This window comes from Alexandromys fortis, unplaced genomic scaffold (genome assembly GCF_014885135.2).
Source record: "Alexandromys fortis isolate MF-2015 unplaced genomic scaffold, M_Fortis_MF-2015_v1.1 scaffold_128, whole genome shotgun sequence".
In the NCBI taxonomy this organism is placed as follows: Eukaryota; Metazoa; Chordata; class Mammalia; order Rodentia; family Cricetidae; genus Alexandromys; species Alexandromys fortis.
The window spans coordinates 2,346,191-2,360,530 of record NW_026068012.1 but is presented as its reverse complement, the minus strand read 5'-3'; the positions used below and the strand labels follow the sequence as shown (position 1 = coordinate 2,360,530).

At 42.2% G+C, this 14,340-nt stretch overlaps 1 protein-coding gene across 4 annotated transcripts in view; it reads left to right on the top strand.

Annotated features, from left to right (window-relative positions):
* Brwd1 (bromodomain and WD repeat domain containing 1) overlaps positions 1 to 14,340 on the top strand; it is a 79,883-nt gene that overhangs the window by 51,688 nt on the left and 13,855 nt on the right. For 3 of the 4 annotated variants that reach the window (XM_050162064.1, XM_050162063.1, XM_050162061.1), the window contains 12 exons: positions 516 to 705; positions 2,377 to 2,502; positions 2,593 to 2,700; positions 2,956 to 3,080; positions 3,830 to 3,912; positions 5,777 to 5,888; positions 6,821 to 6,882; positions 7,801 to 7,956; positions 8,098 to 8,218; positions 10,753 to 10,878; positions 12,787 to 12,859; positions 13,073 to 13,114. In XM_050162064.1, the coding sequence (XP_050018021.1) occupies positions 516 to 705; positions 2,377 to 2,502; positions 2,593 to 2,700; positions 2,956 to 3,080; positions 3,830 to 3,912; positions 5,777 to 5,888; positions 6,821 to 6,882; positions 7,801 to 7,956; positions 8,098 to 8,218; positions 10,753 to 10,878; positions 12,787 to 12,859; positions 13,073 to 13,114 (1,324 nt within the window). The remainder of the gene's footprint in view (positions 1 to 515; positions 706 to 2,376; positions 2,503 to 2,592; positions 2,701 to 2,955; positions 3,081 to 3,829; positions 3,913 to 5,776; positions 5,889 to 6,820; positions 6,883 to 7,800; positions 7,957 to 8,097; positions 8,219 to 10,752; positions 10,879 to 12,786; positions 12,860 to 13,072; positions 13,115 to 14,340) is intronic. The other variant, XM_050162062.1, reaches the window with a different exon arrangement.

The window sequence follows — 14,340 nt, the reverse complement described above, 5'->3', positions numbered from 1 at the left end:
GCTTACCTTCTTCTCATTGTTGGTAAATCAATCTTTCTTTTCTGTCTTTTTCTTCGTTTCCCCTTCCCTTTCCCTCCCTCCCTCCTTCCCTCCCTCCCTCCCTCCCCTACTTTCTTCCTTCATTTTATGTGTAAGTTTCTTCCCTGAATGTGTGTCTGGGCACCATGTGTGTGTCTATTACCTAAGGAGGCCAGAAGATGGCATTAAATCTCCAGGAACCGAAGTCCCTAACAGCTGTGAGCCACCATGTAGGTGCTGGGAATTGAACCCTGGTCCTGGAAGAGTATCCGGTGGAACCATCTCTTTAGCCCTGGTGAAAATTTCTTTCTCCATCTTGGTTGTGATCTGTGGTCTGTTGGTCTTTGCTGGTAGTGTGAGCAGGATGTTTACATTTCACCTAGGCCCTTCATTTTCCTCTCTCCATGCTCACCCTTCATTCCCTCTGGGTCTACTCTGAACTTGCTGTTATGCTTCCATTCTGGTCCTGTGCAATTTAAAACGTTGTGTTCTTGCAGTGACTCTTCGTCTCGGTACTCTGATTGGACAGCTGACACAGGAATCAACTTGCAGCCTCCATTAAGGATGTCGTGTCGCCGCCGGGTAACCCGGTTCTGTAGTAGTTCAGAGGATGAGATGTCTGAGGAGAACATATCTCCTCCAAAGAGAAGGCGGAAAAGAAGGAAAGAAAGCAAGCCTAAAAGGGAGGTAGGAAAAACAAACCTAAAGATACTGTGTGCCTCTCTTCATACGCTGTGTTTTCTTTGTGGTTTTGCTTGTTTGCACTACTTGTCTTTTTCTATAGTTCTCTTTTCTCTTGGTGCTGGGATTGAACCCAGGCCCTCAAACCTCAAACCTCTGCACTGCTTCAGTGAAGCATGAAGGGTGTGCAAAGTCACTCTCTCCACAGAGCCTGCCTTCTTCAACAGAGCTCCACTGCTTCCCGGCTCCGGCCTGGCTCTTGTCTTTAGTTCACCTTTCCTTGAGCTTTATTCTTGTGAACAAACGTTTTATCCCTTTTATAGCTGTCTGGTGTCTGTTGCAAAGGAGGAGTAAAGAGAAACGTGCTGGAAGAAGTAAGGTTCTGCTGTCCTGAGTAGTGTTAATATAGTTTAGAGCCTGACTTTGCTACCAGGAATAAAGTTGATGTATTTTGAACATACCTTTCTCCTGCCTCTTGTTGTGTTTGTTTGTTTTGGTTTTAGTTTTTTTGTTGTATTGTGTCCCCTCCCCCACAGTGGTTTCTGTGTGTAGTAGTCCTGACTGTCCTGGAACTGTCACTCTGTAGCCCAGGCTCCTCTCAAACTCAAGAGATCTGACATCCTTTGTGTCTCAAGTGCTGGGGTTAAAGGTGTGCACTGTGTGCCATTACTGCCCAGCTCTTCTTGACACATTCTATTTTATATACATGTCTTCATCTTATGTCTGTAGTAATGCTTTATTTCTTTAGTTCATGCCATTGTCATCATTTAAAGATGTCAAGTTTTGTTTTTGTTTTTTCTTTCTGTGTAACAGATTCCCTTAGGTGTAAGATTTCACTTAAGTGTAAGAATGAGTATTTCGTACTTTGGGTCTGGAATGTAGGTTCCTGAGTTACAGGAACCTAGTCCCCTCAGCGAGCTGCTTGGATATCCTGACAACATGCTGTCTGACCTTCCCCTGAGCCACTATCCAATAGTAAAACCAAAGTTACACCTTAATGCTTCTGTGCCCCAAGCTGCATACTGTTGATTTAGGCCTCTTTGTTGGCAGAGTGAGTTACTGAGTCTCAGCTGAGCTCAATAAGAGAAGTATGGAGAACTTGTTTTGAAGAAGCACCAGGCTTGAAAATCTTACAAGAGAAGAAGTTCAGTTGGTCCCTTGTTTACCTACCGTGCTTGAACCCCTAGTTCTATCTCTAGCACACATGGGGTAGGCATAGTGTTGACATTCCTGTAACCCCAGCGCAGGAGGTGAAGGTGGGAAGATGAGAAGTTTAGGGTCACCCTTAGCTTAGCTATGTACTGAGTCCAAGTCCATTTTGGGATACATAAAATCTCTCAATTCTAAAATACAAAAGGAGATTCTTAATTATTACTAGGCTGTGTTCAAATTCAGAGTGGAATCTCAGAATAGCTTGTGCCTAGAAGATGTTTAGTGTGACATAAGGGCATGGGGATGAGGGAGCCCTAGGCTGGGTTTAGGTAGCTCCACAGTGATTTTAGAAGCTACAGGTAAGTGGAGGACTAGAGCCAGGCACTTTTCATAATTTTTTAGAAGGCAGTACATGCTTGTGTATTGAGCCAGACAAAATGACTTTGAATAGTGAAGTATTTGTTTTTCAATTAAATAGCGTATCTTGCCCCTTTTATACCAGGCTTTATTGTCTCCTCTTGGCAGAGTTTGCGAAGGACGACTCCAGCAGAGCTAGCAGATGCGGAGCATTTGTACGAGTTTCACCCTCCTGTTTGGATAACTGACACGGCACTTCGCAAGTCTCCCTTTGTTCCTCAGATGGGTGACGAGGTGAGAGCAGAGGCCGCCCAGAGAGTGTGCGGGAAAGCCAAGCTCTTGCTGCTCCGTGACTTCCTAGTAAACAAACGCTTCCCTTTGCAGGTGATATACTTCCGTCAGGGTCATGAAGCTTACATTGAAGCTGTCAGAAGAAATAACATCTATGAGCTGAACCCTAATAAGGAGCCGTGGAGGAAAATGGATCTCAGGGTAGGCCGTTGTTAGAGCCTAGTGCATGGTTTCTGTAAAATGATCGTGCGGGGGCAGATGGTGAGGGCTTATTATGTGTGAGATGTCTGTCATCTGGAGAGGGGAAGGATAATTGCAGTCACTGGCAAATTACACTGTGTCTGTAATCCCAGGTTAGGAGCTGGCTAGTCTAGCAGTAGTACATAGAGAAGTGCAGGAGTGATAAATTGACGTTTAAGAAAGAAAATAAAATTTCTAAATAAATGTTTCTTACAGGATCAAGAGTTGGTCAAAATAGTTGGCATAAGATATGAGGTTGGACCACCAACGCTCTGTTGCCTCAAATTAGCATTTATAGATCCGGCAACTGGTAGACTTACAGATAAATCTTTCTCCATTAGGTATGTATTATATTTCTGTGGAATTACTTAAATGTAGATTTTACATTTTGCTGATTAGTAGGCCATTCCCCTTTAGCTGCATCATGCATGTAGACCCATGGACAGGTCTGCCAGGGAGCAGTTAAGGAAGGGGTTTGCTGTGTGAGTGACTTCCACAATGCTCACCCAGGCAGATTAGAGCCTAAGCGGGGATTGGTTACACGGGAGTAGTAGATGTACTGATTTAAGTTGAGGACACACTGCACTGTGCTGTTTGGAGACTGAAAAAGAAGAGAGGGTACTCACTAAACCTGCAACTCACTGTTTGGGTAGGAACCTGCCTATCTCTACCTTCCTAGTGTTTGGATGATAGGCACGTGGCACAACTGGCTTGTGCATGGATACAGGCCGTCAGAACTCAGATCCTTACATTGCCCTGAAAGCACATTTGCTAACTGAGCCGTCTCTAGTCCTTTGTTATCTTCTCTACATAAGTTAGACGGGCCTGGGAGGATGGCCCAGCTAGAAAGTCTGAGGTCCCCAGTGCTGGGCAGAAAGAGACAGGTGCTTGGTACTCACTGGTCAGCGAATCCAGCCTGCTGGCAAGCTGCAGACCAGTGACAGCCTGTCAGGAGGACTGGTGGTGGCATTTGGGGATGATGACACTCCACCCTTGTGTGCACACGTCCTCAGGAGCTTGAAATGACAGAGTGCTTGTGCCTTTTGAACACTGTTGCTTTCTACTGTGGTAATTTTCAATTTTCTTTTAGATATCATGATATGCCAGATGTTATCGATTTCCTTGTGTTGCGTCAATTTTATGATGAAGCAAGACAGAGAAACTGGCAGCCTTGTAAGTCTGTCCTTACTGAAATCTGTATAGTACTAAACCATTGAGCTGCTCTTTAGATAGAGCACTTTTAACTACAGTTTACACAATCTCTGGAAGCATAAGTGGCCTTTAAATATATTGGCTTAGTACTTGTGCTGATCGGTACCTATTTTGTGTAGATTTTAGCCTTGCAATACTGCTTCTGCTTATGGTGTTTGGGAATCATTGTTCTGTTATGTATTAATAATATTGATATTTTAGAGGCAGGGTCTGTCTTTGGAGCTCTGGTTGTCCTGGAGCTCAAAGAGCTCTACCTGCCTTTGTTTCTGCCTCTTGAGGGCTGTGATTAAGGTGTGCAGCACCACACTGGCTCATGTGTAATTGTCCTTGACGTAATGCTTGTGTAAGTTGTTCTTTTATAGGAGTTAAAACAGCGATTCTCAGCCTGTGGTCACAGCCTCTTTGGGGTCGATTGACTCTTTCACAGATACCGAATATCAGATACCACATCACTATTCTTTTTTTTTTTTAAATATTTATTTACTTATTATGTATACAATATTCTGTCTGTGTGTATGCCTGCAGGCCAGATGAGGGCACCAGACCCCATTACAGATGGTTGTGAGCCACCATGTGGTTGCTGGGAATTGAACTCAGGACCTTTGGAAGAGCAGGCAATGCTCTTAACCTCTGAGCCATCTCTCCAGCCCCCAATATATTTCTTTAATTTTTAATTTAAAAATTAAGTTTTGGCCGGGCGATGGTGGTGCATGCCTTTAATCCCAGCACTCGGGAGGCAGAGGCAGGTAGATCTCTGTGAGTTTGAGACCAGTCTGGTCTACAGAGCTAGTACCAGGACAGGCTCCAAAGCCACAGAGAAACCCTGTCTCAAAAAACCAAAAAAAAAAAAAAAAAAAATTACAGGGCTGAATGTTGGTAGTGTGTGCCTATAATTGCAACACTCAGAGAGGCAGGCGGATCTCTGTGAATTCAAAGCCAGGCTGGTCTACAGAGTGAGTTCCAGGACAGCCAGGGCTATTCATAGTGAGACCCTATCTCCAAGAAAAAGAAAAATGCAAAATATTGTGTAAACTGAGTGGTTGTAGCACACACCTTTAATCCCAGCACTCGGGAGGCAGAGGCCGGCGGATCTCTGTGAGTTCGAGACCAGCCTGGTCTACAAGAGCTAGTACCAGGACAGGCTCCAAAGCCACAGAGAAACCCTGTCTCAAAAAACCAAAAAAAAAAAAAAAAAAATTACAGGGCTGAATGTTGGTAGTGTGTGCCTATAATTGCAACACTCAGAGAGGCAGGCGGATCTCTGTGAATTCAAAGCCAGGCTGGTCTACAGAGTGAGTTCCAGGACAGCCAGGGCTATTCATAGTGAGACCCTATCTCCAAGAAAAAGAAAAATGCAAAATATTGTGTAAACTGAGTGGTTGTAGCACACACCTTTAATCCCAGCACTTGGGAGGAAGAGGCAGGCAGATCTCTGAGTTTGAGGCCAGCCTGGTCTACTGAGCAAGCAAGTACTTTGGATCCGTCCCCTAAGGATGTGTCACTTGACCAAAGTACTGCGGCATACCACAACATTATTTTCTTCTCTTTCTTTTTGGATACAAGGCTACTATGTAGGCCTGACATCAAAGAGATCTCTCTCTGTCTGTCTGTCTGTCTGTCTGTCTGTCTGTCTGTCTGTCTCTCACCATGTTGGTCGAGCACAGGGACTTAGCACCCTCTCTGATATTCCCAGAAGGCTAAGGACTTTGAATTTCTTAAACTTTGCACTTGATCTCTGTTCTTCGTGTATTATGATATTTCATAGGTAGAAGGTGTCCATAATGGTAGCAGACGCACACCTCAGACTTGATCACTTCTCTTCTAGGTGACAGATTTCGATCTATTATTGATGATGCTTGGTGGTTTGGAACTGTGCTGAGTCAAGAGCCGTATCAACCGCAGTATCCTGACAGTCATTTCCAGTGTTACGTTGTAAGGTTTGTATACAGAGAGAAACTGTTTGCTGATTCAGATCACCGTGTGACTGACATGATTTAGGGTATGTGTATTTTGCGCCATTGAGTCAGTGACCTCCAGTATGTCTCTGAGACCTGCAACACACCTGTTGCTGCTGTCTAATATTCCCGAGACACAGGTCAGCATTGGTACTGTATTAATATTCACAAAAACCTTCACCTCACCCACTAGCTGCCTATAGGATAAAAAAGTCTGGCGTTCAAGCTGTAACACTGACTGTGCTTCCCTTACTCTGAGGGCAGGTTGCTTAGGAGTTCTGATATTTTAGTAAGCCTTAAATTAGTAATTTTTCCGTGTGGATATTTTGCCTGCATGTACCATATACATGACTGGTACCTTTCAGAGGCCAGAAAAGGGCGTCAGATCCTTCAGAATTGGATTTGCAGATAGTGTAGCTGGGAACCGAACATTTGTACTCTGTTAGAGCACCCAGTGCCCCTAACCCCTGAGCTATCTCTTTAGCCCCTCGCATAAACATTTTTTTTTTCTTTTTTTGAGATAGGGTCTATCTGTCATCCTTCCTATTCTAGAACTTGCTATGTAGACCAGGCTGGCCCTCAAATTCGAGATCTGCCTGCCTTTGCCTTCCAGGTGCTGAAGTTAATAACATGTACCACTATACCTGGCTATACTTTGTTTGTTTTGAAACAAACAAACTGGAATCCCTGTTGTAGACCAGGCTGGACTCGAACTAAGAGATCCACCTGCCTCTGCCTCCCTAATGCAGATTTAAAAAGGTGTGTGCTGCTACCACCTGGCCTTTTTCAATTTTTTAATACTAATGTTGGAAACGTAATTCTTGCAGTTAGACTAATTTTCTTTTGTGATGTCTTGCTATTCTGTACGGTTTGTTTTTGGGAAAGGAAACTAATGCTTCCTGTTTGTTAAACAGGTGGGACAATACTGAAATTGAAAAGCTTAGCCCATGGGACATGGAGCCAATTCCTGACAATGGTACATATTGGTCATAAGTTCTGAAATTATTTTTCTTTCAATGTTTCTCACTTATGCACATAATGGGACACGCTTTTGTCTACTCATAAATGTCCTGAAGTTACCACAGTCTGAGAGCTTTGCTAGTATCAAACTGTTTGATACCGGTTTGTTTTCTTTTGGTCTTGGAGATTGTATTTATTATAGGTGTCTTAGCAGTTCATCTGTCACATGACCCACTTTATCGCCAGCACACTTTTCCCTCCCTTTTTTCCCACCCACCCGGTTTTTGTTTTTGTTTTTGTTTTTTTTAGTTGGGGGGGGATGTTTCCTCACAGGGGGTCTCTGTGTAGCCCTGGCTGTCCTGGAACTGGCTCTGTAGACCAGGCTGACCTTGAACTCATAGATCCATTTCCTGAGTTCTCGGATTAAAGGTGAACACTACCACCACCTGGCTCAGTTTTTATTTATTTTTAAGATTTATTTATTTATTACGTATACAGTGTTCTGCCTCCATGTATGTCCGCATTCCAGAAAAGGGCACTAGATCTCACTATTTATGGTTGCCAGCCACCATGTGATTACTGGGAATTGAACTCAGGACCTTTGGAAGAGCAGCCAGTGCTGGTAAATGCTGAGCCATCTCTCCAGCCCCAGTGGTACATGGAACTTTACATTTGGAAGGAATAGACTGAGGCCCTGAAGATGGTCTCTAGTCTTTATCCGGGTCATAGTGCTTACACCTCAATTCAAGCAGTTTTGTAATCTCTGTAAACAACTCAGAATGTTGAAGGGTTGAGTTCTTCTTTTGTCCATAGAAGTACTTTAGTTAATGATCTTTTCCAGTTGAGCTTGTGTATATAGTACGGATTGCATTGTTAGAGGTTGATCCCCCCTGTACCTCTTCTTTAATTTTCTTTAAAATGGAATTCATCATAGTTGATCCACCAGAAGAATTGGGAGCAAGTATCTCTGTCACTTCAGATGAGCTAGAGAAATTGCTTTACAAACCACAAGATGGCGAATGGGGCCGGAAGTCAAGAGATGAGGAGTGTGAGCGCATCATCAGTGGAATAGACCAGCTCCTAAACCTCGGTGAGTCACTGGCTGGCTCTCTTCACACAATGTCATATGAAATGGCGTTCTCTCTTAGGAATGGTTTGTTTTTTTAAAGCTAATTATCATCTATAGGTAATGAACTTACTGTTTAAAAGCTTAGAATTTTGTCTTTTACAGATATAGCAGCAGCTTTTGCAGGCCCGGTGGATCTATGTACATATCCAAAGTACTGCACAGTGGTGGCCTATCCAACTGATCTTTACACAATTCGAATGAGACTTGTTAATCGATTTTATAGGTTAGTAGAGCACCCCTTTCAAAATATCATGAAGAGCTCTTAGGACATAGTAACCAGAATGAATGAGAGGTACAGCTTGCAGATGGTTACTATGTGAGTTTTCGGTGCTGGTGAACATAATTTCCTGTTGTTGCTTGTTATGTCTTTGGGTGAATGACAAATGTTGGGTAGTCAGGCATCATATGATATACCAAGCTTCATTCATGTGCGTGTGTTAGAAATCTGATCCTGGTTTTTCTCAGCCTGTCAAATTCTAAATGCATGAGCTACTAGAACTTAATTTTTCTAAGCTTCATTTTTTTCTGTCTGTGTGTATATGCATGTATGTATGTATGTCCTTGTGCATACAGATTTCCTTGGAGTCTAGAAGAGTTCCATCTCCTGGAGCTGTATTTAAAGGTGGTTATTTCCAGATATTGAGTGCAAGAGCAGCCAGTGCTATTAACTGTTGAATCACTCTGTAGTTAAGTCACAGCTTCATTCATAACCATGAACTAAAGATGGTAAAGGCTTACGAAAACAATATAATTCACATTTTTATGATAATGTAGATAGAAATTTAGATACATATTGCTTTGTGATACAAAGCCTACTTTGAAATAAAAGGAAAGGACTGGAGAGATGGTTCAGCGTTTAAGAGCGCTGGTTGTGCTTTCAGAGGTCCTGAGTTCACTTCCCAGCAGCCACATGGTGGCTCACAACCACCTGTACTGAAGTCTGGTGCCCTCTTCTGGTCTGCAGGTGTACATGCAGACAGAGCACGGAAATGTAAATGGAGCCCGTGCTATCGTTTCTGGCCACCCAGACCTGAATAATCACATAAAAACTATATTACTTGCAACACTGTTTGGTCATTGGCTCAGGCGTATTCCTAGCTAGCTCTTACATCTAAAATTAACCCATTTCTATATTTTCTATTTTACCACAGGCTCGTGGTCACCCTTACATCTTGCTTTTTGGGCGGCTGTAAGGTGTCTCCTGACTCCGCCTCACTTCTCTCTGCATTTAGTTTAGTTTTCCCTCCTGGCTCTGTTCTGCCCTGCTGTGGGCCAAAGCAGCTTCTTTATTAACCAGTGGTAATAAAACATGGGAATCCCACATTACCAGAATAAAAGGAAAGTAATACAAGATCTGTAAGAGTGCTTATCTTGAGGTAGCCCCAATTGGACTGCGTTGAATTTTGCCCCCTTTTCACGGAGTTAAATATTAACACTGCTACATTTTAAAGTAGTATATTTCATGAGTTAGTAATCTACTTCTTTGTCTGAGCAAAGCTTATTTCTCAGAGATAGCAACTTTTTGTTGTCGATTTTTAAAATTATTGTTAATTTTAAAATCACTTCTTTGTAATTTTTTTAAAGATTTGTTTATTTATTATGTATACGGTATTCTCAGTGCTCTGCCTGCAGGCCAGAAGAGGGCACCAGATCTCATTACAGATGGTTATGAGCCATCATGTGGTTGCTCGGAATTGAACTCAGGACCTTTGGAAGAGCAGGCGGTGCTCTTAACCACTGAGCCATCTCTCCAGCCCATTGTTTTTACAGTAATTGATACTATTTAAATTTTTATGATCCTTTGATGGAAATACTGTTGAACATAATTATTCCACATTTATAGTGGAATTATCATTAGTCATGTGTGTTTAAGCTAGAAACCAATTAGTAATGAAACTGACTCAGAGTTGGTGTTGAACACATTTTCCTCAGTCTGCGTGTGTGTGGGGAGGGCCTGTGGTGGGTGCTGTTGGCATGTGGAGAATGTCCAGGATATTCCTCTGGCACTTTTTGCTGTGCTCCCTTGATGCTGAGTCTCTGAGAGACCTGGATAAGCTGACTGCCCAGTGAGCTCTTGTGTAGTAGTATCAAAGTGTTACAAAATTGCCCAGAATGCAGTACAACAAAGGTTTATTTATTTTGGATAAACTCACAGTAAGGGTAAGCGATCTGCAGTCCTCTGCGTGCACTGGGAACCGAATCCAGCTGAAAAAGGGACTGTGCACATTTTTGCGTCTACAAGTATAGTACATGAGACCACGCCCAAAGTGGGCTGGTATCTTAAAGATTATTGGCTGAAGGAGTTCCCACAGCACTCTTGGGAGCTGCATTTATTTCCTCGGGTGCTCACTTCCTTTTCACATGGTTCCTGCAGAACCTAATCCTCAAGCTATTGTACCTGTGGAGCCACTTCCCAGCTCTGTTTGTTGGGTTTTGACAGCTTCGCAAGGTATTGATAGGCATGGCGGAAAGGATGGGGTGTGTGTGTGTGTGTGCGTGTGTGTGTGCGCGTGTGTATGTGTGTGTGTGTATGTATGTATGTGTGTGTGTGCGTGTGTGTGCGCACATGCGCGTGTGTGAGATAAAGTGATTGAGGTGGTTTATTTAAATTAGATCTTGTAACTAATGACTGAGTTGAGAGCGTGAGGTTATTTAGTGTGACTTTTCACTAGTGCTGTCTGAAGATATGTCTCATTTACTAGACTAACTTTGCTAGATTTTATTTTCCTTTTAAGTAATGGTACTTTTCTTTTTGAGGCGGTTATCTGCATTGATTTGGGAAGTCCGATATATAGAGCATAATGCAAGAACGTTTAATGAACCAGAAAGTGTAATTGCAAGGTCAGCTAAAAAAATAACCGACCTGCTTCTGAAATTTATTAAGTAAGTAATCTCATGTGTGGTGGGAAAGTGATTTTTTCGATATACTGTGTTTTTATAATGTCCCATGTTTATTGCCTGAATTCTTCCCATCTGAGGTTTTACTTGAGGGAACATTTTCTTGCATACTTTCAATAAAGGAATGTGAACAATTCAGTTTTAGTCTTTAATACTTCATTAAGTGTATGGGTATTTTGCCAGCTTATATGTATGTACACTTGTGTGCCTGGTGCCCTAGGAGGCCAGAAAAGGGTGTGGGATCTCCATGCAACCAGAGTTCCAGAGAGCAGTTACCTCCATGTTGGTGCTGGGGATGTAAAACCCAGCCAGTGTTTACTACCACTGAGCCATCTCTCCAGCCCCAGCCTTTATGTATCTAAAAATCTAAAGTAATTAAAACAATTTCATCAATGTTTTTTTTAAATATTTATTTATTATGTATACAATATTCTGTCTGTGTGTATGTCTGCAGGCCAGAAGAGGGCACCAGACCTCTTTACAGATGGTTGTGAGTCACCATGTGGTTGCTGGGAATTGAACTCAGGACCTTTGGAAGAGCAGGCAACGCTCTTAACCACTGAGCCATCTCTCCAGCTCCCTTTCATTATTGTTTTATCGGCATGTATGTGTGTGTATATATATACACGTGTATGCCTGGTGTCTGATGCAGAAAGACAACATCGAATCCCTTGGATTGTGAGCCCATTATGTGGCTGCTGGAAATTGAACTCAGTTCTTCTGTTCTTCTGCAAGAGCAGTCTGTGCTTTAAACTGAGGTTCATCTCTTCAGCAAATGTGAAGTGTTTTATACTACTGTGTGGCTAATATCCAGTTACTTGTGAACATAGCTGTGGTATAAAGTGTTAGGTAATTAACCCTGTCCAGTCGTGTCAGTTTCCAGTGTTTTAGTAGTTTGTACGCCAATGCCTTGTGTTTCAGAGTCAAATCTAGACTCGCTGGTGCATTTCAGTGTTGGTTTGCTTTGTTGTTTTCATCGTCTTCTAAGTTTTCTTGACTCTTTGTTTTTCTGAAATGTTGGTCACTTAATTTTGTAGACTGTAGGTTTTCCAGGCATCTTTTAATGACTAGGTTAAAGTTGAATTCATTTTGATTGTACTCTGTGAAAGTAGACTTGTATAAATAGTCTGTACATTTACTTATTTTGCAAATTTATTTGAAATTCTGTGAATACTGACGTGGGAATTGAGACCTGAGTTCTTTTAGAGATGTCATATTTTTGTGTGTGGACAGATAACCCAACTTCAGTCTTCTCATGAGAGAATAAATTTTCTTCCCATGTGTCTTGTCTTTACAAATTCTTTGAAAGACTCCTTAAGTCTAAGGCTATACCAACCCTGAACATATCCGGTCTTGTGTGAAAACACAAGGAAGTTGCGTGAGCAGACAGCAGTGCCACAGTTAGCAGTCTAAGGTGTGGATGCTGGCCTCCTCCAGGATTGTTTTCTCTGCCTCCAGAGGCAGCGTGCCCGGGTTGTCATTTCTTTCGGGCTTCCTTTCAGCATTCTTTCCTCTGTTTATTCCCTGACATTTAGATGGTTGGTTTGGTTTGTTTCCTTTCTCTTCTGTCTTAAATCTCCTTTTCTCATGGTATTTGCTATATCAGTTTTACTCTGCTAATACCTAGGAGAAATCATGCTGTGTTCATCCTGAAAAAGCCACTTAGAGTATCATTATTTCTGTGTTACCAACTTGATTTTGAACGCTTAAATTATCATTATTCTAAATTAGAATATTGAAGTCCATTTTTTCCATAGAGGACTGGTTACAGTCGTGTGTCATGTTTAAAGTTGGGTGTGTCTAGCCTGGGGAGCTGTCTGCATTTTCACATGCAGTGAGTGCTTGTGAGGAGGACTTATCCATGTGACTAACTGTGAAAATTTTAACTTTTAGGAATCAAGATTGTACAAATATATCAGAACTGTCTAACACATCGGAAAATGATGACCAGAATGCCGATGAATTGGTATGACGTTTTCAATTTATAATGCAATGATTTCAAAGCGAGACTAGAAAATGTAGGTCATCTAGTACCAGCTTTTGTGGTATGTTCCAGTTAGCTATGGCAGTAGGGTGCTTGATGAGAATGTTCATGGTTAAGTGATGTCTCTGGTACACTTTTGCTCAGATGATGATTTCTGGTGAGAACTCCATAGTAAGGTGCTCTGGTTTATCCTAGGACGATAGTGATCTCCCTAAAACATCTTCTGGAAGGAGAAGGGTAAGTCCTCTGCATGGCAAACTGGTTTGTGTGTTCTGTGTTCAAAACCAAATATCATCTGGATTACAGCTTCTGCCTTAAAGTTATATGGTGATACTGCATATTTTATGAGATGACTTAGTTTGGTTTATAAAGAAAGGGGACAATCATTAAATCCAGGAATGTCTAGTTGAGTGTTGCTGCTGGAACTAAATTCTCAGATGGAGTAAGATGTGGACTCCCACGAGAAAGGAGGTAGGGCATCTGTGTCTGCGGGCTTTGCAGGACACTGGCCTGACTTGTGTGTCCGTTCATTTTCTTGGGAATCCAAGGATGTGATGTGACTGTAAGGTAGAGCAGCAGTTGTAGCTGTAGTGGGTGAATACAGCTTGGAGGATAAGGTATCTCTGACGGTTGCATTTTAATGTGGATTGAATGCTTGACTAAGAAAGAGTATTCTTCATGTGATTGTGAAGTCCAGGTACAGATAGTGTTGTTTTCTTGGAATAGAGAGGAAAAATATGATAAGCTCTTTTAAGGGGAAAAGTAGATTAACTAGGATTTGGAAAGGAGATCTGTTCAAAAAAAAAATCAAGTATCATCTGGGTATGGTGGCACACACCTTTTAATCTCAGCACTCAGGTGGCAGAGGCAGGTAGATCTGAGTTTGAGGACAACTTGGTTTACATAGTGCGTTCCAGGACAGCCAGGACTACAGTTAGTAAGGTCCTATTTTTTTTTTTTTAAATCAACTAGCTAAAGAAATTGAATACTCATTTTTTTGTGTAATGATTGTCCTAATTAACATTGAAGAGCTAGACATGCAGTTGTCTCGTTTATTTCCATGCTGCTTCATTTCCAGCTGGAGTGCCAAGTGTTTTCCCATGTTCGTTTCTTTGCTGTGTCTGCTGTTGCAAATGACATACTTCATTCCACAAGCCAGATGTTGCTATGTGCATGGAGAACTTTGATGTGACTCTTATTAAAATCATGGTCTTTCTTTCTCTCTGTCTCTTTCACACACTCATACACACACACACACACACACACACACACACACACACACACACACACACACACACCCTACTCCTGTGCTTTCTGTTTGAGTTCATTCAAACCAGACAATAGCTTTTGTGTCTTTTTTGTGGTCACATTGGTTTCTATAAGGCATCTCTTCCCATGTCACAGCTAGGCTCTGTGACAGTTTTGGTTGAGGAGCCTTCCTTCCTCCCTCCCTCCCTCCCTCC